The sequence below is a fragment of the Papio anubis genome, chromosome 17 (genome assembly GCF_008728515.1).
Source record: "Papio anubis isolate 15944 chromosome 17, Panubis1.0, whole genome shotgun sequence".
Taxonomy (NCBI): Eukaryota; Metazoa; Chordata; class Mammalia; order Primates; family Cercopithecidae; genus Papio; species Papio anubis.
This window is the reverse complement of record NC_044992.1, coordinates 22,650,473-22,671,216: the sequence shown is the minus strand read 5'-3', so window position 1 is coordinate 22,671,216 and position 20,744 is coordinate 22,650,473. Positions and strand designations below refer to the sequence as shown.

Below are 20,744 nucleotides of genomic sequence, written 5' to 3'. Positions count from 1 at the left end.
GCAGAGACTGTATCTTAGTCTTGTTTATAGCTTATTATCTACCTAGCTCAGAGCTGTATAATAAGAGAGTGCTCAGTAAATGTGAATGAATGATAGGTATATTCACACGTATTTGAGAACCGTGACTTGGCTGATGGCAGATAAGGAGAGAAAATCAATTAGCAAACTGTGTTGGGAACTCAGAGACCTCACTTCTAATCCTGTGTCTGCCATTTACCTTATTTGGAAATGCCCCTGAAGCATAAGGACCCCGTAATTCAACAAGATTAATAACATTGCATCTGCTTTATATACAGGAGTCTCCTTAAGATTTCTTTAGGAGTGGGACAATGTTTTTTACAAACTTCTCAAATCATCAAGCTTTAAAAATTCTGTAATTCTGGCCAGGTGTAGTGGCTCACACCTGTAATCCCAGCACTTTAGGAGGCTGAGGCAGGTGGATCGCTTGAGGTCAGGAGTTCGAGACCAGCCTGGCCAACATGGTGAAACCCTGTCTCTACTAAAAATACAAAAAATTAGCTGGGTGTGGTGGCAGGTGCCTGTAATCCCAGCTACTCGGGAGGCTGAGGCAGGAGAATTGCTTGAACCCGGGAGGTGGTAGCTGCAGTGAGCCTCGATCATGCCACTCCACTCCAGCCTGGACAACAGAGTGAGACTCTGTCAGAAAAAAAAAAAAAAAAACTGTATTTCTGGGAAACTTAGATATAGTGTTAAAATTAAGTCTGAGATGTGGTATAGCAGTGTTGGCCAAAAGCATTGGAATCATGTCATATATACATATGAATTTAGAATATAACCCCAGCTGGAGATGAGACCTATCATCTCATTTGTTTCTTAGAAGACTAAATTATAAAATGCAACTAACTATATCTAGTTGTCTTTAAAAACACTGTGGTCAAATTCACCGATAGCTACTTAGATCTTATTTCTTAAATTCAGTGATTGTTAAATTTTAGTATGTGAAGAATTACAGTTCAGGGATCTGTACACAAAACCATGTATACTGCCGCCTATAGATGACTTATCAGATTTTCAAGGGTAATTTTGACATTAAGGCCATTTCCATCCAATCTACTGACTTCAGAATCTAACCCAAAGTAAAATGTTACTCTATCTAGAGTCATTTGGTGCTGAGATGGGAAAAAAGTTTCAAGGAGTTTCAGTTCCAGTTGGCAGTGACTGCCTATAGCTTTGTAATGAAAAGGATTGGGAAGCTGTGTCCTGCCTCTAGCAAGATAGTGCCATAATTCATTATGAGGTATGGGATTAGAGGTGGGAGATTGTTCGTTTTTATTTTAAATAAAAGGAGGCCAGGCAAGGTGGCTCACGCCTGTAATCCCAGCACTTTGGGAGGCCGAGGCAGGCAGACCACAAGGTCAGGAGTTTGAGACCAGCCTGGCCAACACAGTGAAACGCCATCTCTACTAAAACTACAAAAATTAGCTGGAAGTGGTGGCACACACCTGTAATCCCAGCTACTCAGGAGGCTGAGGCAAGAGAATTGCTTGAACCAGGGAGGCGGAGGTTGCAGAGAGCTGAGATCATGCCATTGCACTCCAGGTCTGGGCGACAGAGCAAGACTCCATCTTGGGGAAAATAAATAATAAAATAAAATAAGGAAAGTGTGTTGCCTGCCTTTTTTTCTTTTTCCTTTTTTTGCTGTCACCCAGGCTGGAGTGTTGCCTTTTTTTCTAACAGTTTTATTGAAATATAATTTACATACCATATGATTCACCCATTTTAAATGTATAATTTGTTGGTTTTTAGTATATTCACAGAGCTGTGCAACCATCACCACAATCCATTTAGAACATTTTTCCAACTCAGAAAGTCTGTACCCTTCAAGAGTCACCTCGATTTTTCTTCTTACCCCTGCCCCAGCAATTCCTAGAAATCACTAATGTTCATCAACTAACTAAGAGCCACTCTTCGGCTGTTTTGAATAATGCTGCTGTGACCATTTGTGTACAAGTTTTCGGGTAGGCTTATTTCTCTTGGATTTATTCTTTGGAAAGGAATTGCTGAGTCCTGTGGTAATTTTGTGTTTACCCTTGGGGAAACTGCTGTACTGTTTTCCATAGCAATTGCACCTTTTTTTGTTTTTGTTTTTGAGACTGAGTTTCATTGCCCAGACTGGAGTGCAATGGCGCAATCTCGGCTCACTGCAACCTCTGCCTCCTGGGTTCAAGCAATTCTTCTGCCTCAGCCTCCCAAGTAGCTGGAATTACAGACATGTGCCACCATGCCCAGCTAATTTTGTAGTTTTAGTAGAGACGGGGTTTCACCATCTTGACCAGGCTGGTCTCAAACTCCTCACCTCTGGTGATCCGCCCACCTTGGCCTCCCAAAGTGCTGGTTACAGGCGTGAGCCACTGCGCCTGGCCAAGCTCGCTTTTTAAATTAATTTTTTTTTTTTAATTTTGTAGTAATGGGCTTTGATGCCAAGTTAAAACAGATTCAATTCGTGTCTGAGAAAATTTTTGGCCACTTGACCTTAACCACAGATTTGGTTAGCTATGGCTGCTTTCTTTTTCTGTATTCATTTCATTGATTTCAGAGTTTGGGTTTATAGAACTTCATATTTGTGCTGAGAAGGAAGCAATGTCTCAGAGAGAAATGAGTGAGTCCATGTTGTATTGTTGGAGCAAACTTAGACATCCAGCTATGTCTAAACAGAGAGCATTAAGAAAAGATAACATTTGGTAAATGAAACTCAAGCATTTATTGAGATTGTACAGTGAGAAAGATAATAGAAGACTGTTTTGATAGAGAAATTCTCTTCTGCAAGCATCTTAGTGTGGAAGAATCTTCAGATACATCAATGCCATAGCAGCCAGTAATGCAGTCAGATGAGTTTAAGGGAGTTTTAAGTCCAGCTTTTCTCCTTCCAGTTCTCTCCACATTTGCCTTTCACGTAATTGCACAAAGAGAGAGTAATTGCACAAAGCCTAACAATCTGGTGTTTAGAAAAATAGGAAGAAGTCGTTATTCATTCTCTGTTTTTTTTCCTTGGAGTACATGTCAGTAGTCTGATTTTATACAGATGACTTTCAGTGAATAAATTGTATCGCTGATAATTTTAGTAACAAAGTGGCTGATTATGGCCTCAAGTTGATTCTTTGGAGTAAAATATGAGGCATATTTTCAGAATACTATCAAAGATGAGATTGTGCAACTACATAAACTGAAAATGGAATTTAGATGTTGAACATGGTAGATAACCTTTTGCTTAATAATTCCCTGGTGCCCAGGTATGCCCAGGAACCCTGTTGTATAATTTCTGTAATATATAAATATAACCTCTTAGTTCTTTAGCTGTCTTCATTATTTTTGTATTTAATTTCAGCCTATGGAATAAACAAGTTTTAAGTAAGAGAAAACATTGCTGGGAATTGGATTTAGCCTGAGCAGTAGAGCACATATTCTCCCTTGGTTTCCTTGCAGGGTACGGTATATCTTGAATGTCACTCGAGAGATAGATAACTTCTTCCCAGGAGTCTTTGAGTATCATAACATTCGGGTATATGATGAAGAGGCAACGGATCTCCTGGCTTACTGGAACGACACTTACAAATTCATCTCTAAAGCAAAGTGAGTAATAGTCCTGCACAATGTTGTGACCTCTGTTCCTCTTGCCCCATGCATGGCTGGGTTGTGAGGGCTATAGACAACTTACTGATGGTACTCAGGAAAAAGGAACTAAAGAAAGGAGGAGACTGAAATCTTTTTAATCCTAGGCAAAAGACTAGTAACTTATGTTAAATAAACCCCTAGGAGAAGGTAACCTCATGTTGGCTATTTCCATTGAGCACAGAATTAAAGAAAATAGACTTAGACTGCAGCATTTTTTTACAGAAATGAGAGAAGGAAGAAATTCTGAATGAAACCCTTAAGTTGCCAGTGGGGAGATTTAAAAGTTATATCGTAGAAATTATTCCAGGTAGATAGAATACTGGTCCTCCCCGCTGAAGACAAGGAGACAAACTTTGGAAATCTTTTCCTACTCTCTTACTCTATTTTTATGATACTTGAAATGATGAAATTTTCCGTGGCCCTTCTGTTGATGTCTTCCTTACATTAATTGGCTCTTTTAGTGAAAGTATTTGTATTAACTTAGTGTTTGGTATTAATGTCAACACTGCTTTTTTTTTTTTTTAAGTCCTTGGGGATTTCCTTGCCAATCCTGTTTATTCCTTTGCTAGAGAGAACCATAAACGAGCTTGTTTGCCACATCTCCCTTCAGGTAGGACTATGTTCAAACCATCCCTGGCAGATGAGAAGTGCTTTTGTATTTAAAGTCCTTCAAAAATAATTTCACACTTCTCTTAAGTACCTTCATGGTCAGGAAGTTCTTCCTCTTAGTTTCCCTAAACCCTCATACTCTAGTTTTGAGCCTATTCCTTTAGTCTCTAGCAAGTACCTAAAAGAGTACTTTGTATTTTTGCATTCTATTAATAAATTATTCCCAGTAATAATACCATTCATGGTATGCTTACTGTTCTTTCATGTATTTTCTAAGATTCAGAGGGGTAGCTCTTGTCGACATTCAGAGAGGTCAAATAAGTGGTGAAGATAGGACTTGAACAAAGATCTTGCTGAGGCAGGAGGATCACTCAAGCCCAGGAGTTCAAGACCAGCCTGAGCAAGACTCCTATCTCTATAAAAAAAAAATTTGTTTTTAATTAGCCAGGCACAGTGGTGCATGTCTGTGATCCCACCTTCTTGGAAGGCTCAGGGAGGAGGGAGGATCGCTTGAGCCCATGAGGTTGAGGTTGCAGTGAGCTGTGGTCGCACCATGGCACTTGAGCCTGGGTTTAGGGGAAAAAAAAAATACTGTCTCTTTTCAGAATCCAAGGGTACTGGAATAGTCTAGTTCTATAAGGAAAAGGTACAAGAAGGCTAGGCCCCAGTCCCAATGAAAAGCAAGGCTAATTTTACTTAGGATTAGGGAGAGCTGTATGGGGTACCCAGGGCACAACTGGGGGCACTCACACTCAGGCTTTTGCAGGCCTAAATCAGCACCTAAGAGTATCTCTTTAAATGCTCCTATGTCTCATCCTAATCAGGACGCTGATTTTTTTTTTCTTTTTTTTTTTTTTTTTTTTTTTTTGAGCCAGTGTCTTGCTCTGTTGCCCAGGCTAGAGTACAGTTGTGCGATCTTGGCTTACTGCAGCCTCCACCTCCCGGGTTCAAGCAATTCTCCTGCCTCAGCCTCCCGAGTAGCTGGGGATTATAGGCACGTGCTACCATGCCCAGCTGATTTTATGGGTTTCGCCATGTTGGTCAGGCTGGTCTCAAACTGCTGAGCTCAGGTGATCCGCCTGCTTCAGCCTCCCAAACTGCTGAGATTACAGGTGTGAGCCACTGCACCCAGCCCAGGATCCTGATTCTTAATATGATACCAGCGTTAATCTGGACAGTCCAGCATGGGTGGGGGCACTGAAAGGTGGAATTGGGTTAGGGGATACCTGACTTCAGATCCTTCATTACAAGAGTTAGAAGCCAAACACCAAAAAAGCCCAGTTGAAAATATGTCAAAGAGATGTCTTCATGGAAGTGAATTTCATAATTGAATTTTACTTACGGTTGTCCAAGTTTGAGCACCTTTCATGCCTACAGGCATAGACCTGAAACTTGATACATTAAAGTTATCAGAGCTTGATGGGAAAATATAGAGCACATGTCTAAACTTCCTTCTAACATACCACCTTGGCTTCCTAACTGTAGTCTAAATGAAAACCCTAGGGTGCCGTAAGTAAAAGAGATAATTACTATTCATTTGGGCTAAACTACACACAGAGACACACACCCCGACTAATGTTAGGACACCCAAATTTTGTACCTAATTCACAAGTGGGAGGTTAATCTTACCTTCCCTTTGAGACTTTCAATTATTATAGCCCATTCTCTGCATTCCTGTAGCTTATCCGGCTCACTTATTTTGGCACTCAACCTCATACCTCCTTGCATTTATACTGAAGTATTTCATATGTCTCTTTCTCCAGAAGCAGGATTATAAACTTCTGAAAACAAGCCTTTCCTTTTTTTTTTTTTTTTTTTTTTGAGACGGAGTCTCGCTCTGTCGCCCAGGCTGGAGTGCAGTGGCCAGATTTCAGCTCACTGCAAGCTCCGCCTCCCGGGTTTACGCCATTCTCCTGCCTCAGCCTCCCGAGTAGCTGGGACTACAGGCGCCCATCACCTCGCCCGGCTAGTTTTTTGTATTTTTTTAGTAGAGACAGGGTTTCACTGTGTTAGCCAGGATGGTCTCGATCTCCTGACCTCGTGATCCGCCCGTCTCGGCCTCCCAAAGTGCTGGGATTACAGGCTTGAGCCACTGTGCCCGGCCGAAAGGAAGCTTTTCTACCATCATAGTAGTGAGTAAACGGATGAATAGATTTCCCTTGTTATGCTGACATGTACATTTTTAGTTTATTAGAATAGTCACTGGGGAAAGATTCCAGAGCCCATGTATACTAGGGATAAGCCCATGTATACTAGGGATATATAGTTCTTATTTCCAGATTTTTTAATGTTGTTCCTACTTTAAGCACCTAGAAGATCTAATCTGCAGATTCACAGGTTTTTTTATATGTATAGCAAATATTTAGTATTTGAAAGTATGTGCCAGACACTGTGTTATTAGCATAATTAGCATACTGAATCATGTTCATATTCCATTATAAGCTCCAGTATGTTGACATAGGGGTTTTGTTTGTTAGTATAGCTTTAGGTAACTTCGTTTTCTCTTTCTTCCACCTAATATAAAAGAGAAAAAAACCCCACGGTTTTCCTTCATTCCCCCTCATCACTGAGAAAGCCATGTGGCACACCATATGCCCCCATCCAACTCCTCGGTGGTAGAGCCACCTAGACAGGACCCGGGTTGCAGGGTTGTGAAAAGTAATATTTAGGGCTACATCTGAGTAGAGAGGAGGGTTAGTTTCGTCTGGTTTCTACTTTCTTCTAAGGACAGAACCCTTACCGGAACTTAAACTGGAAACAATTCATAACATTTGAATAAATTAGTTCAGTCACTGTCACACCTGTAATTCGGGAGAGTGTCAGCCATGAAACATGCCCCTGGGGCTATGAGGGAACTGGCCTCCACCACACACAAAATGGGCTCCAGTCTAAATTTTAAATGCTCCCTCTACACCCTGTGACCAATTGTCATTGCACTTACCGTATTGAATTTTTTCTTTTTTTTCAAGATGGAGTCTTGCTCTGTTGCCCAAGCTAGAGTGCAGTGGTGCCATCTCAGCTCACTGCAACCTCCGCCTCCCGGGTTTAAGCAATTCTCCTGCCTTGGCCTCCCGAGTAGCTGGGATTGCAGGCACAGGCCACCATGCCTGGCTGATTTTTTTGTGTTTTTAGTAGAGACAGGGTTTCACCATCTTGGTCAGGTTGGTCTTGAACTACTGACCTCGTGATCCACTGGCCTCAGCCTCCCAAAGTGCTGGGATTGCAGGCATGAGCCGCCATGCTCAGCCTGTGCAGCTAAGTTTTGTATTTTTAATAGAGACGGGGTTTCACCATGTTGGCCAGGCTGGTCTCGAACCCCCAACCTCAAGTGATCCACCTGCCTCAGCCTCCCAAAGTGCTGGGATTACAGGTATGAACCACCAGACCTAGCCCCATATTACATTTTAATTGTATGTTTCTCCCACTGAATCCTACCCTTTAGGATAAAAGCTGTTACTTACCTTTGCATCCCAGCACTTTGCACTTTGCCTTACACATATTGTAAATGCCTGGTAAATGTTTGCTGAATGGATTTAAAAAGCATAATATTAACATTGAATATTGTTTAAGAATACATTAGAGCTGCCTACCCTACCCTACCTACACATTTGATTATAAATGTATACGAGTGCACCAACGTAGAGAGATTGCATAGCAAGAAAATGGAAGGGCAAGAAAAGGATACTTGGAAAAATGTAGAACCCAACTTTTAAAATATCCCCACTACTGTGTTTTCCTCTGTTCTTTACCTTAATCCCCCAAACAAGGAAACATGGATCTAAATGCCTTGTGCACTGCAAAATGGGGGTTAGTCGCTCAGCCTCCACCGTGATTGCCTATGCAATGAAGGAATATGGCTGGAATCTGGACCGAGCCTATGACTACGTGAAAGAAAGACGAACAGTGACCAAGCCCAACCCCAGCTTCATGAGACAACTGGAAGAGTATCAGGGGATCTTGCTGGCAAGGTGAGTCCTTAAATGACTTTCTCCGATTCTCCCTCCTTTTAAGTTCCCTAAAGCAAGATGAAGTGTCCTTCTCGGTAGCTGCTTCTCAAGCTGATTTGGATGTGATATTTTTTCAAAAAAGACTTATTTCTCTATCAATCCAGTTTTCCTTTTTTTTTTTTTTTCTTTTTTTTTTTCTTTTTTTGAGGCAGAGTCTGGCTCTGTTGCCCAGGCTGGAGTGCAGTGGCCGGATCTCAGCTCACTGCAAGCTCCGCCTCCCGGGTTTACACCATTCTCCTGCCTCCCGAGTAGCCGGGACTACCGGCGCCCGCCACGTCGCCCAGCTAGTTTTTTGTATTTTTTTAGTAGAGACGGGGTTTCACTGTGTTAGCCAGAATGGTCTTGATCTCCTGACCTCGTGATCCGCCCGTCTCAGCCTCCCAAAGTCCTGGGATTACAGGCTTGAGCCACCACGCCCGGCCTCAATCCAGTTTTCAAAAAATAAGTGTAAGCATTTAAGATTTGCATGGGCTGGCCGGGCACAGTGGCTCATGCCTGTAATCCCAGCACTTTGGGAGGCCAAGGCAAGCAGATCATTTGAGGTCAGGAGTTCGAGACCAATCTGGCCAACATGATGAAACCCCGTCTCTACTTAAAATACAAAAATTAGCCGGGCATGATGGTGGGCGCCTGTAATCCCAGCTACCTGGAAGGCTGAGGCAGAAGAATCGCTTGAACCCGTGGGCGGAGGTTGCAGTGAGCTGAGATCCTACCACTGCACTCCAGCCTGGGTAACAGAGCGAAACAACATCTCAAAAAAAAAAAAAAAAGAAAAAGAAGGATTTCCCTGGACACACTGCCAGTGGGATAGCCCTGCCCCATAAGGAGCAGTACCAAAAAATTTTTTTAAAGAAAACAAATAGACTAGTATGGAAGATTAAGCATTTAATCTTTCAGGTTGATATAATTAAACTAAAGGATGGAAATACTAAATATTAATACCACTTTTCAACATCTTATAAGACTAGATTCAGCTGCCTTGTTTAAAAAAAAAAAAAAAAAAAAAAAAAAAGGATACCAATAACTCCCAAGGTAATGCAAGGCTTAGCTGAAATTCTTGGAAATTTTTTGGCCCATTCATTCATATTTTGTTTGTATTTTTTATGTTTTTGAGACAGGGTCTCACTCTGTCACCTGGGCTGGAGTGCAGTGGCATAGTCTCAGCTCACTGCAACCTTTGGCCCACTCTTTAAAAAGAAATAAGCACCATCTGCTAATTTGGGTATTTTGTTTACCTCAGTGCTTGGTTTCACTGAGCCTTCTCCAGTAATTTTGATCTTGTGACAAATCAGCAGAATAGGGATGTATATGACCCCGTTGAGTATAAAAGCACTTCCTAGACACAATTCTTTCTTATTTAAAAAATCCTGGCCGGGCGCAATGGCTCATCCCAGCACTTTGGGAGTCCGAGATGGGCAGATCAGGAGGTCAGGAGATCGAGACCATCCTGGCTAACACGGTGAAACCCCATCTCTACTAAAAAATACAAAAAAAAGTAGCTGGGCGAGGTGGCGGGTGCCTGTAGTCCCAGCTACTCAGGAGGCTGAGGCAGAAGAATGGCGTAAACCCGGGAGGCGGAGCTTGCAGTGAGCTGAGATTCAGCCACTGCAATCCAGCCTGGGTGACAGAGCGAGACTCTGTCTCACAAAAAAAAAAAAAAAAAAAAACTTTTTGCCAGGCACGGTGGCTCAAACCTGTAATCCCAGCACTTTGGGAGGCAGAGGCGGGCAGATCACAAGGTCAGGAGTTCAAGACCAGCCTGGCCAATATGGTGAAACCCCATCTCTATCAAAACTACAAAAATTAGCCAGGTATGGTGACGGGCACCTGTAGTCCCAGCTACTCAGGAGGCTAAGGCAGGAGAATCGCTTAAACCCGGGAGATGGAGGTTGCAGTGAGCTGAGATCATGCCACCACACTCCAGCCTAGGCGACAAAGTGAGACTCTGTCTCAAATAATAATAATAATAATAAATAAATAAATAAATCCAATTGTATGTATGCTTTTCAAAAATGCAGAAAATTGCAAAACGAAAAAATAATTTATGAGCTTAATACACATAGACAGCAGTTGACATTACCTGTTTCTCAAGGTTTTACTCTGTCACATATTTTGGTGGCTATTTTCTCCACGAAAACTGTTCTGTAGTCTACCTCTCCACTCAGTACTAGGTCTTGAATGTCTTCCTGTATCGGTAAGAACCAGCCATTTTCAATAATAATTTGGTAATTGGTTATAAAATGAGTAATTAATTGCACTACATTATTATCCTTTTGGTGGTTAAAGCCACCTTCAGCAGCTCTTGGGAACAAGCATCAGATATTAAATGATTTAAGGATCAGCTTCCTGAGATGCTACATGCTGAAATTCTGTGGATTTCTAGATTCTGCTTTGTTTTTTCCATGTAGGTATGTTCTAGGTGGTTTTGTTAGGGTGAAGGCACAGCTGTCGAGAAGCAGTTGGGGCTGGTGCCAGTGTTTGACTCCAGTAAGTCTTATGATTTGGTCTTGACTCTTGAATCTGGACTGTGTTTCCCCTGAACAAAATGTTACATAGCCTTCCAGCCTATTCAGGCGGAGGGATCACCCTCCCACCCCCGAAGTATTGTGAAAATGTGGCCACAGCATAGCATTATGGTTTCCACTAAAAAACCCCTCCCATTTACTCAACATTTGGCATGATTTTATCCGAACCATTCTCTTAGGAGGCTGGGAGGATACTGAAGCATCCTGTGTTTAAAAGAATTTGTAGGTCTTTGGGGCCAGATTTTGATGGCATTTTTAGATTAGATCAGAAGGTAGGATGTAGCAGTTCTTTTTGGCACAAGAAAGAGGCATCTGAGCATTTAGCAAGAAATAAATATATATTCCCAGACGCACATGACAGATGTTGGACAGTGTCCTCACGTGACCCACTGAGAGGAAGGATACTATGTGTCCTGCCAATTTTGGTATTTATTCTGGAATCCCAGGCTACTGCAAGCTGTTGGGTTGGGTTTTTTTAGTGTGTGTGGTTTTCCTTAGTTGTTGAAGGAATTTCAGAAAAATCTTAGATGAGGATAAGAAGGGCAGTATAAACCCAAAATCACCTTTTTTTTCCCCTTTCCCTTCCTTTTTTTGCTCCATCTCAGCTTCCTAGGCTTGATTCATGGAGGGGGAGGGACAAGCTCTGGGGAGAGAAAAGCACAGAATTTGAGTCAGTAGATCTGGTTTCCATTCCTGGTTCACCCTCTTGCTGCAACCCTGAGAAGTTACTTCACATTTTTCATCCTTACCTGACCCCATCTATAAAATGAAAATCAAGAGATCCATCTCACAGTGTTACTGTGAATAAAAATGTGTATGAATTTTTATTGTGTATTGTTGAGAGTTATTCAGATATGATTCTCATATTCCTCCAAGGCTACCCAGAAGACACATGTATGTGCCATTTATTCCCACTTCCATGACATTTCTCACTGCATCCTGCCACCCCCAGACATATTCCATTCAAAACGGGAATGGAAAATGTTCCTAGAATTTCCTATATTGTGGTGTTTTCTGGATTTTAAGTACTATCTAGTGGTAGGGATGTGACTTAGGCTGCTTTTGGCTGCAAGTAATCAAATACCTCAATCAGGATTTCAGCAAGAAACAGCAGACTCAGATTAGGATTATTTGAGGGGGGTTTTTATCTATCTATCTATCTATCAATCTATCTATCTATCTGTCTGTCTGTCTATCCATCTATCTGTCTGTCAAGGCAAAGTCTCACTCTGTCACCAGGCTGGAGTACAGTGGCATGATCTCAGCTCACTGCAACCTCCGCCTTCCAGATTCAAGGGATTCTCCTGCCTCAGCCTCCCGAGTAGCTGGGACTACAGGCATGTGCCACCACTCCCAGCTAATTTTTGTATTTTTAGTACAGACGGGGTTTCACCATGTTGGCCAGAATGGTCTCAATCTCTTGACCTCGTGATCTGCCTGCCTCGGCCTCCCAAAGTGCTGGGATTACAGGCGTGAGCCATCGCGCCCGGCTGTTGAGGAGGGTTTTATAAAGGGACTATTTACAAGCGTGGCATTGTAGTGGAATCAAGGGTCTTGTATCAGCAGGGCTGTTTGGAAGCAGCTCCTAGACCCAAAAAGAGAGGAAGCAGTTCCTAGAACCTGGAAAGAGACTCTTGTTAGAGAAAGGCACTTTCAGAGCCAAGCAATAACTTTCTGTCAGAGAGACACAGCTAGCCCGAGGCAGCCCCGTGCTGAGGGAGCTAGAGGAGTAAATACCTTGCCCTCACTCTCTTTCCTCCAGTCTCCTTCCAGAACTCCCCATTAGCCAAACCCTCTGGAAGTCAGAAAACTAGGGTACCTGTTGTTGTGGTCTGTAGATCAGTCTCCGCAGCAGCAAACAGGGTGGAAAAGCTGAAGAATGGACCCTGCAGGGGCAAATAAAAGATATCTAGCCCAACACCCAGCTACAGGTAGCTTATAAGTTGTACCACTTATCTCCTTTAAAAAACACAGAAGTACTGTCTGTAATGGCTCAGTGGTAATGTAATCATGGACTCTGGTGTTCTACAGCTTTCGGTTCCACCTTCCTTTGTTAACAGCTTGGTCCTTGAGGTTATCTGATGATTGCCAGATGTCTGCCACATCTCTAGGCATCTGTACATTGTACAGCATCTGGCTGAAGAAAAGGGGCATTTAAACTGGATAGGAAGACCTTCCCCAAAAGCTCCCCACCCATTGGCCAGGACTGGGTCATATGGCCAAGAAAACATAATTTCCAGGACTGGATAAAACATATTCGCAGCTGGGCACAGTGACTCATGCCTATAACCCTAGCACTTTGGGAGACCGAGGCGAGTGGATCACTTGAGGTCCGGAGTTCGAGACCAGTCTGGCCAACATGGCTAAACTCCATCTCTACTAAAACTACAAAAATTAACCAGGTATGGTGGTGGGCACCTACAAATCCCAGCTTCTCAGAAGGCTGAGGCAGGGGAATCATTGAACCCAAGGTGCAAAGGTTGCAGTGAGCCGAGATCATGCCACTTTACTCCAGCCTGGGCAAAAGAGCAAAACTCTGTCTTTTAAAAAAAAAAAAAAAAAAAAAAAGGCCAGGAGCAGTGGCTCATGCCTGTAATCTTAACACTTTGGGAGGCCAAGGCGGGCAGATCACGAGGTCAGGAGATCAAGACCATCCTGGCCAACATGGGGAAACCCCGTCTCTACTAAAAATACAAAAATTAGCTGGGCATGGTGGGGGCCTCCTGTAGTCCCAGCCAATCGGGAGGCTGAAGCAGGAAAATGGTGTGAAGCCGGGAGACAGAGTTTACAGTGAGCCATGATCACGCCACTGCATTCCAGCCTGGGCGACAAAGTGAGACTCCATCTCAAAACAAACAAACAAAAAAAAAAAAACAGCATATTCATATTTATCTTCTGGATCTAGGGAAGTGCCACATTTCCTGAACCCATGGGATAGTGAACACCCAAATCAAATCAGGCTCTGACAGTAAGAAAAATGGCTGTTGGATATATAGCTGTTAGGGTCTGCAATCTATGATGTGTTATTAGGAAACCATGGCACTTGTAGGCTAACTGGCAAGTGAATAGGCCCAGCAGACTTGCCCAGCACTAAAGTGCCACTCCAGATCTGCCTGCTTAGAAGAGCAAAGAAAAAAATCCCCAGACTCCTGTGACTGTATGAAGCTCTATCAAGCCTTGCCATTTAGGTAAGCAGGAGAGGAAAATCCGTAGAAAAATCTCACCCATTGTTTGTAGAAAAAGTCCATTTCCTGTCCAAGTGTTTAGATCTTGCATATTATATTTTATCCCAAGAGGCCTGTGGTGGTTTTCTCGAAGAGGCAGAGCCCTGATCCTAGCATTCTCTAGCTCCACCCAGGGTGGCCCTGGGTGTTTAATTTGAGGTGGCAGCTCTCTGTTTGAGGGCATTCACTTAGTGCTTTGACCTTAGTAGAAGAGAAGTGTTCAAAGTGACACCAGGCTCCTGTACTGATTTATGAATTTGTAACAGTCTTAATCAGAGTATGAGGGTATGGGCCAAGCCCCTCTGAAATACAAGGGACTTTTTGTACCTCCAGTATATCATTAAGAGCCTGGAGAAGGCTGTTTAATATTTCCCTTTAGATTTAAAAAGAAGGGTATCATAAACCTTATAGTATTCATATCTGATTTTATTTTTTCTGTTTTTATAGATGGGGGATGGGAGCAAAACAAGAGGAGGGAGGTGGGGTGTGTCTGTGTGTGTGCCTGTGTTTTGAAACTCCGTTAAACTGCTAGCAGCCCTGTTTGTTATTCTGCACTCTGATCCTGCAGGTATCTGGCAGATTTATGTTCCATTAGACAGGTTTAGATTTCAAGCAGACCATTTGCAAGCTGGACCGTGTGTCTGTGGTATTAGGTTTCAGTGTATAGTGGGCAAGGAAGAAAAACTGGGTGGTGACCAGGGAGAGTCTGTGCCACGTTTCCTCAGAAATGTCAGTTTTGATTCTTTTGAGTGCCCCGTCACAAGGGCCAGAGGAAGCAGGGTTGTCTTTTACCCTGACTTTGCTGGTGGAGACATTGAGGTCTAGTTAGCTGGTACACATTGGTCAGCTGGCAGCAGGCAACTTGAGAAGGAAAGACGTGGACTCCTGGTCAGCCAACAGCAATTGAGATTTAAAAGGATTTTCTTACTAGCTTTCCAGTTAAATAATCTTAAAGCATCTTGGGTGATGCACATCACACACAAAAAAATATTCAGATAATGCTTTTTCTCTTCCTTTATACAGGCTGCCTAACACCCTAAAAAGTAACTATAGACAGCCTAATTTTACTATAACTCCTGGCCCTCTTTTTTTTTTTTTTTTTTTTTTAAAGAGACAATGTCTATATTGCCCGGGCTAGTCTCACTCAACTCCTAGGCTCAAGTGATCAAAGTGATCATCACGCTTTAGCCTCCTGAGTAGCCACATTACAGGCGCAAGTACTCCATTTTTAGCAGCCTTTTCCTTTATATAACTTTCTCAGAGTTGATGTTTCACCAAACATGTAACAATATGAAAGTGGAAGCAAGATGATGGGACACCTTATGCATCTGTCATTTAAATTTCCTTCTTGTGCTCACTTGGGCAGCACAAATACTAAAATTGGAACTATACAGAGAAGATTGGCATGGCCCCTGCACAAGGCTGACAACTTAAAAATATGTAAAAATAAAGATAAAATTTCCTCTTGTACGTTAACCTAGGTAAAAGGCCAATTCTTTCCCAGAATGACCTAATCACCTTATGTATGTCTCTGTCTTTATATGAATCCACATTCAGGTCACAGGCCACTCAAGGGGGAAAAGGATCTGAGACTTGGTTATATCATCCAGGATATAGACCAACTCTGAAGTTCCTTTTTGGCAAGCTGTTTATTTGCTGCCTGCCTGGAAGGGGGTGGGAGGTGGGGAGTCGACTGAGTTTAAAATTTAACAGTTTAAGATAATAGATATGATCTGAATATATTACATCTATTCCTACCAGTGATGAAATGTTAGAATAAACTGTCTCAGGACAAAGCTTCATTGGAAAACAGTTTAGTGTAACCAACTAAAACATGATGAGTCCAGGCGTGGTGGCTCATGCCTGTAATGCCAACACTTTGGGAGGCTGAGGTAGGCAGATCACTTGAGGTCAGGAGTTTGAGACCAGCCTGGTCCAACATGGTGATACCCCGTGTCTACTAAAAATACAAAAATTAGCCAGGCATGGTGGCGCATGCCTATAATTCCAACTACTCTGGAGGCTGAGGCAGGATAATTGCTTGAACCAACAGAAGGGAAATAAGTTGTGGCATACTCATTACACTCTGTGGATTACCTTTATACACAGTGATGAATCTTTAAAAAAAAATCCATTGAGGAAGAATACATACAGTGGGATACCGTTTATATAAAGTTCAAGAATGCAAAACAAAGCAGTATTAAGAACAAACCATGTAGACACTATAAAGAAAAAAAAGGGAATGATAAGCACAAAATTCAGAATGGAGGTTACGCCTGAGTGGGGAGGAGTGAGGAGGGGTCCCCTGAGTGAGAAGCTACACGTGGAGTAGCAGCGTTTCACAGGCAACGGAGATGAATCAGCTGCTTGCCATTCTCCCTCCAGGTCCTGTTGCAAAAATGAAAACAAGGCAGCAGCATCAGACCTATCTTTAGATTGGCTTTTTTTTCACTCTCTCTTTTACAAGTGTCAGTTTAATTCCAGAGCCCCAACCCAGTATTTTCTAATGATTATCTCCCGAAGGAAGAGAAGGAAATCCATGCTGGTTACACAGCTGCAATGTCAGACTTCCTCTGAAACATGCACTGTTGCTTCCTATTAGCATAACTTCAGTCTCTCATTCTCTCCTGACTGATTAGCAATCTGCAGGCAATTTTAAAAACATGCTTTGGAGGGGCCAGGCGCGGTGGCTCACGCCTGTAATCCCAGCACTTTGGGAGGCCGAGGCGGGCAGATCACGAGGTCAGGAGATGGAAACCATCCTGGCTAACACAGTGAAACCCCATCTCTACTAAAAATACAAAAAATTAGCCGGGCGTGATGGTGGGCGCCTGTAGTCCCAGCTACTTGGGAGGCTGAGGCAGGAGAATGACGTGAACCCGGGAGGCGGAGCTTGCAGTGAGCCAAGATCACGGCACTGCACTCCAGCCTGGGTGACAGAGCGAGACTCCATCTCAAAAAAACAAACAACACACACACACAAAAACATACTTTGGAGGGTTCTTGGGATCATGAAACTTCTCATTTGCCTGTTCTATTATTAGAAGAGTGAGAACAGCCACCCCTTGAGAGGTCTCCCCAGGCATTTGCATCCCAGGCATTGTCCTACTGTGGTGGGTGAGAGAAGCTGGTGCAGGTTTGAACATCCTCATGGTAGGTGAGGGATAGAAATTGGAGAGTAGAGTCATATTTATTTCAAGAAACAAGGATGCCGCATATAGGAGAAGAAACTGAGGAAACCACTGGCCTCAGTTGGTCATAATGTACAACTTAGGCCCCACCTATCCAAACAGCTTTCCCCTTCCCATAGCCACTCACTTGTTTGAGATACGTGTTATGTTGTCTCCTCCTAGGGGTGGCTGGAGCTCATGCAGCTTGGGAAGGGTGAAAACCCCATCTTATACCCAGCTGATTGATTACAGCTTGTCTTCATAAAAAGATTGACCTACTCCTTCCCAGGAAAGCACCCCTCTGCTGTGCAGGCATGAGTCAGAGAGAGCCCCACCCAAGCAGCAGACAGGCACGGGGAGCTGAGAGCAGGTGCAGAGTTGAGAACAAACAGGGGGTCACATTAGTGCAGGCGCCTGAGCATGACTCGGCAGAGCCCAGGCATGGCCCAGAGCCCAGGGCAAGTTGTTTTGGGCTGAGTTTCCCATTCCACCCTGCGGTTTGGTAACTCCTCATCAGCTTGTAAGTCATGGAGACCACACCCCCAAGGACCACACTTAGTGACCTGTTTCCTGGGCAGATGAACCTGACCATCCACAGGGCCACCTTTCTCTTTTTGGCTGGGGTTTTGGGAACTGTTTAAGAGTGTATATTATTTAAGAGTGTATATTATTTAAGAGTATATTATTCTAATATAGACACTAATTTCAAATGTGTTTGAGGTTCTTTTTTACTTAATAGTATACCTTGTATATCATTCCACTAAAATACCTGACAGGTTTTTTTTCCCTTTTAAATTTTTTTTTTTTTCTTATCACAGAAGACTTCTGTAGACCTGACAGTTTTTAACAGCTTCACAGCATATAGTTTTATGGATTATAATGTAAATCCTTTTTTGTTGTTGTTTGGTGTCTCATCTTTTAGTATCACAAATGGTGTCATAGTAAATACCTTTTTTTGTTTGTCTGTTTGTTTATTTGAGATGGAGTTTCGCTCTGGTGCCTAGGCTAGAGTGCATTGGTGCAATCTCAGCCCACTGCAACCTCTGCCTCCCAGGTTCAAGGAATTCTCCTGTCTCAGCCTCCCGAGTAGCTGGGATTACAGGTACCCGCTACCACGCCCAGCTAATCTTTGTATTTTTAGTAGCGACGGGGTTTCACCATGTTGGCCAGGCTGGTCTCGAACTCCTGACCCCAAGCGATCCGCCCGCCTCAGCCTACCAAAGTGCTGGGATTGCAGGCATGAGCCACGGCAGCCAGCCAGTAAATATCTTTATATATCTTTCTTTATTTTTTATTTTTTTGAGACAAGGTCTTGCTCAGTCACCCAGGCTGAGTGCAGTGGCACAATCTCAGCTCACTGCAGCCTCACCCTCCTGGGCTCAAGCAATCCTCCCGCCTCAGCCCCCTGAGTAGCTAAGACTACAGTCATATGCCACCACACCTGGATAGTTTTTTATATTTTTGTAGAGATGGAGTTTTACCATGTTGCCCAGGCTGGTCTCGAACTCCTGGGCTCAAGCAATGCACCCGCCTCGGCCTCCTAAAAAGTGCTGAAATTACTGGTGTGAGCCACCTCACCTGGCCATATGGATATCTATATGCACTTGTAATAGCATTCCTCCAAGAAAAATTTATTAAGGAAGAAATGTTGGTGAAAATGTTAAATTTGGAGAGCTATTGCCAGATTTCAGTCTTAAAATCTACAGTTCAGCTGGGTGTGGTGGGGGGGCCAATGTGGGCAGATCACTTGAGGTCAGAAGTTCAAGACCAGCCTGGTCAACATGGCGAAACCCCGTCTCTACTAAAGATACAAAAATTAGCCAGGCGTGGTGGCATGTTCTTGTAACCCAGCTACTCGGGAGGCTGAGGTGGGAGAATTGCTTGAACCTGGGAGGCAGAGGTTGCAGTGAGCTGAGATTATGCCACTGCACTGCAGCATAGGCAACAAAGCGAGACTCTGTCTGAAAAAAAAACAAAAAACAAAAATTCTGAATTCACACTCCTACCAGTGTATGAGAGGGCTTGTTTACCCATACCATCATCAACACTGGCTATTACCAACCATTTTAATTCCTGTCAGACTGATAGGTAAAAAAAATCTCACACTCATTTGTTGTTGTTTTGCTTTGTTTTTTGCTATTAAATTGAGTGTCTTTTCAAACGTTAATTGCCTAGTCCACTGAGCAATAACAAAGCATTTTTACAAGTTAAGATTTATCTGGGAGTGTTTTCCTGGGAGGGTGTTGATTATCTTTACAAACCAGATTAAGATATTTCCTGTGTATGTCCTCCACAGCAAACAGCGGCATAACAAACTATGGAGATCTCATTCAGATAGTGACCTCTCAGACCACCACGAACCCATCTGCAAACCTGGGCTAGAACTCAACAAGAAGGAGATCACCACCTCAGCAGACCAGATTGCTGAGGTGAAGACCATGGAGAGTCACCCACCCATACCTCCTGTCTTTGTGGAACATGTGGTCCCACAAGATGCAAATCAGAAAGGCCTGTGTACCAAAGAAAGAATGATCTGCTTGGAGTTTACTTCTACGGAATTTCATGCTGGACAGATTGAGGATGAATTAAACTTAAATGACATCAATGGATGCTCATCAGGGTGTTGTCTGAATGAATCAAAATTTCCTCTTGACAACTGCCATGCATCCAAAGCCTTAATTCAGCCTGGACATGTCCCAGAAATGGCCAACAAGTTTCCAGACTTAACAGTGGAAGATTTGGAGACAGACGCACTGAAAGCAGACATGAATGTCCACCTACTGCCTATGGAAGAATTGACATCTCGACTGAAAGACCTCCCCATGTCCCCTGATCCTGAGTCACCAAGCCCCCAACCCAGTTGCCAGACTGAAATCTCAGATTTCAGTACAGATCGCATTGACTTTTTTAGTGCCCTAGAGAAGTTTGTGGAGCTCTCCCAAGAAACCCGGTCACGATCTTTTTCCCATTCAAGGATGGAGGAACTGGGTGGAGGAAGGAGTGAGAGCTGTCGACTGTCAGTGGTAGAAGTAGCCCCTTCCAAAGTGACAACTGATGACCAGAGAAGCAGCTCTTTGAGTAATACTCCCCATGCATCAGAAGAATCTTCAATGGATGAGGAACAGTCAAAGGTAAAAATTGTCTTTGTAGTTTTCCACCTAATGAAGTTCTCTTCAAAGGTAAAGTATTTGGGATTCTGTTATGTTTATTTTTGATGGAGAATCTGCCTGAGATTTTCCTTGAAAACTTAGGGTTTAAATATTTTTTAAAGAATTTGCCTTTTAGGAATTTACCTTTCTGGTGTCATTGGAAGCACTTCTAAGAGGGGATAACAGAGGAAGGAGTGAACCAAAAACAAGTGTCCTGGCTGAACAATGAGAAGCCCAAAGATGGCTGGGCACGGTGGCTCACACCTGTAATCCCAGCACTTTGGGAGGCCGAGGCAGGCGGATCACGAGGTCAGGAGATTGAGACCATCCTGACCAACATGGTGAAACCCCATCTCTGCTAAAAATACAAAAATTAGCTGGGTGTGGTGGCGTGTGCCTGTAGTCCCAGCTACTTGGGAGGCTGAGG

General features: G+C 43.2%; 1 protein-coding gene and 1 non-coding gene across 9 annotated transcripts in view; both read left to right on the top strand.

The window, feature by feature from the left end:
• The window catches only part of SSH2 (slingshot protein phosphatase 2), a 303,694-nt gene that overhangs the window by 274,198 nt on the left and 8,752 nt on the right, over positions 1-20,744 (top strand). For all 8 annotated transcript variants that reach the window (XM_021928216.2, XM_003912549.4, XM_003912550.4 and 5 more), the window contains 3 exons: positions 3,445-3,591; positions 8,010-8,210; positions 19,465-20,299. In XM_021928216.2, coding sequence (XP_021783908.1) covers positions 3,445-3,591; positions 8,010-8,210; positions 19,465-20,299 — 1,183 coding nt within the window. The remainder of the gene's footprint in view (positions 1-3,444; positions 3,592-8,009; positions 8,211-19,464; positions 20,300-20,744) is intronic.
• LOC116271206 lies at positions 15,349-15,456 on the top strand. Its single transcript, XR_004179628.1, has one exon. It is a non-coding gene; the product is annotated as a U6 spliceosomal RNA (small nuclear RNA).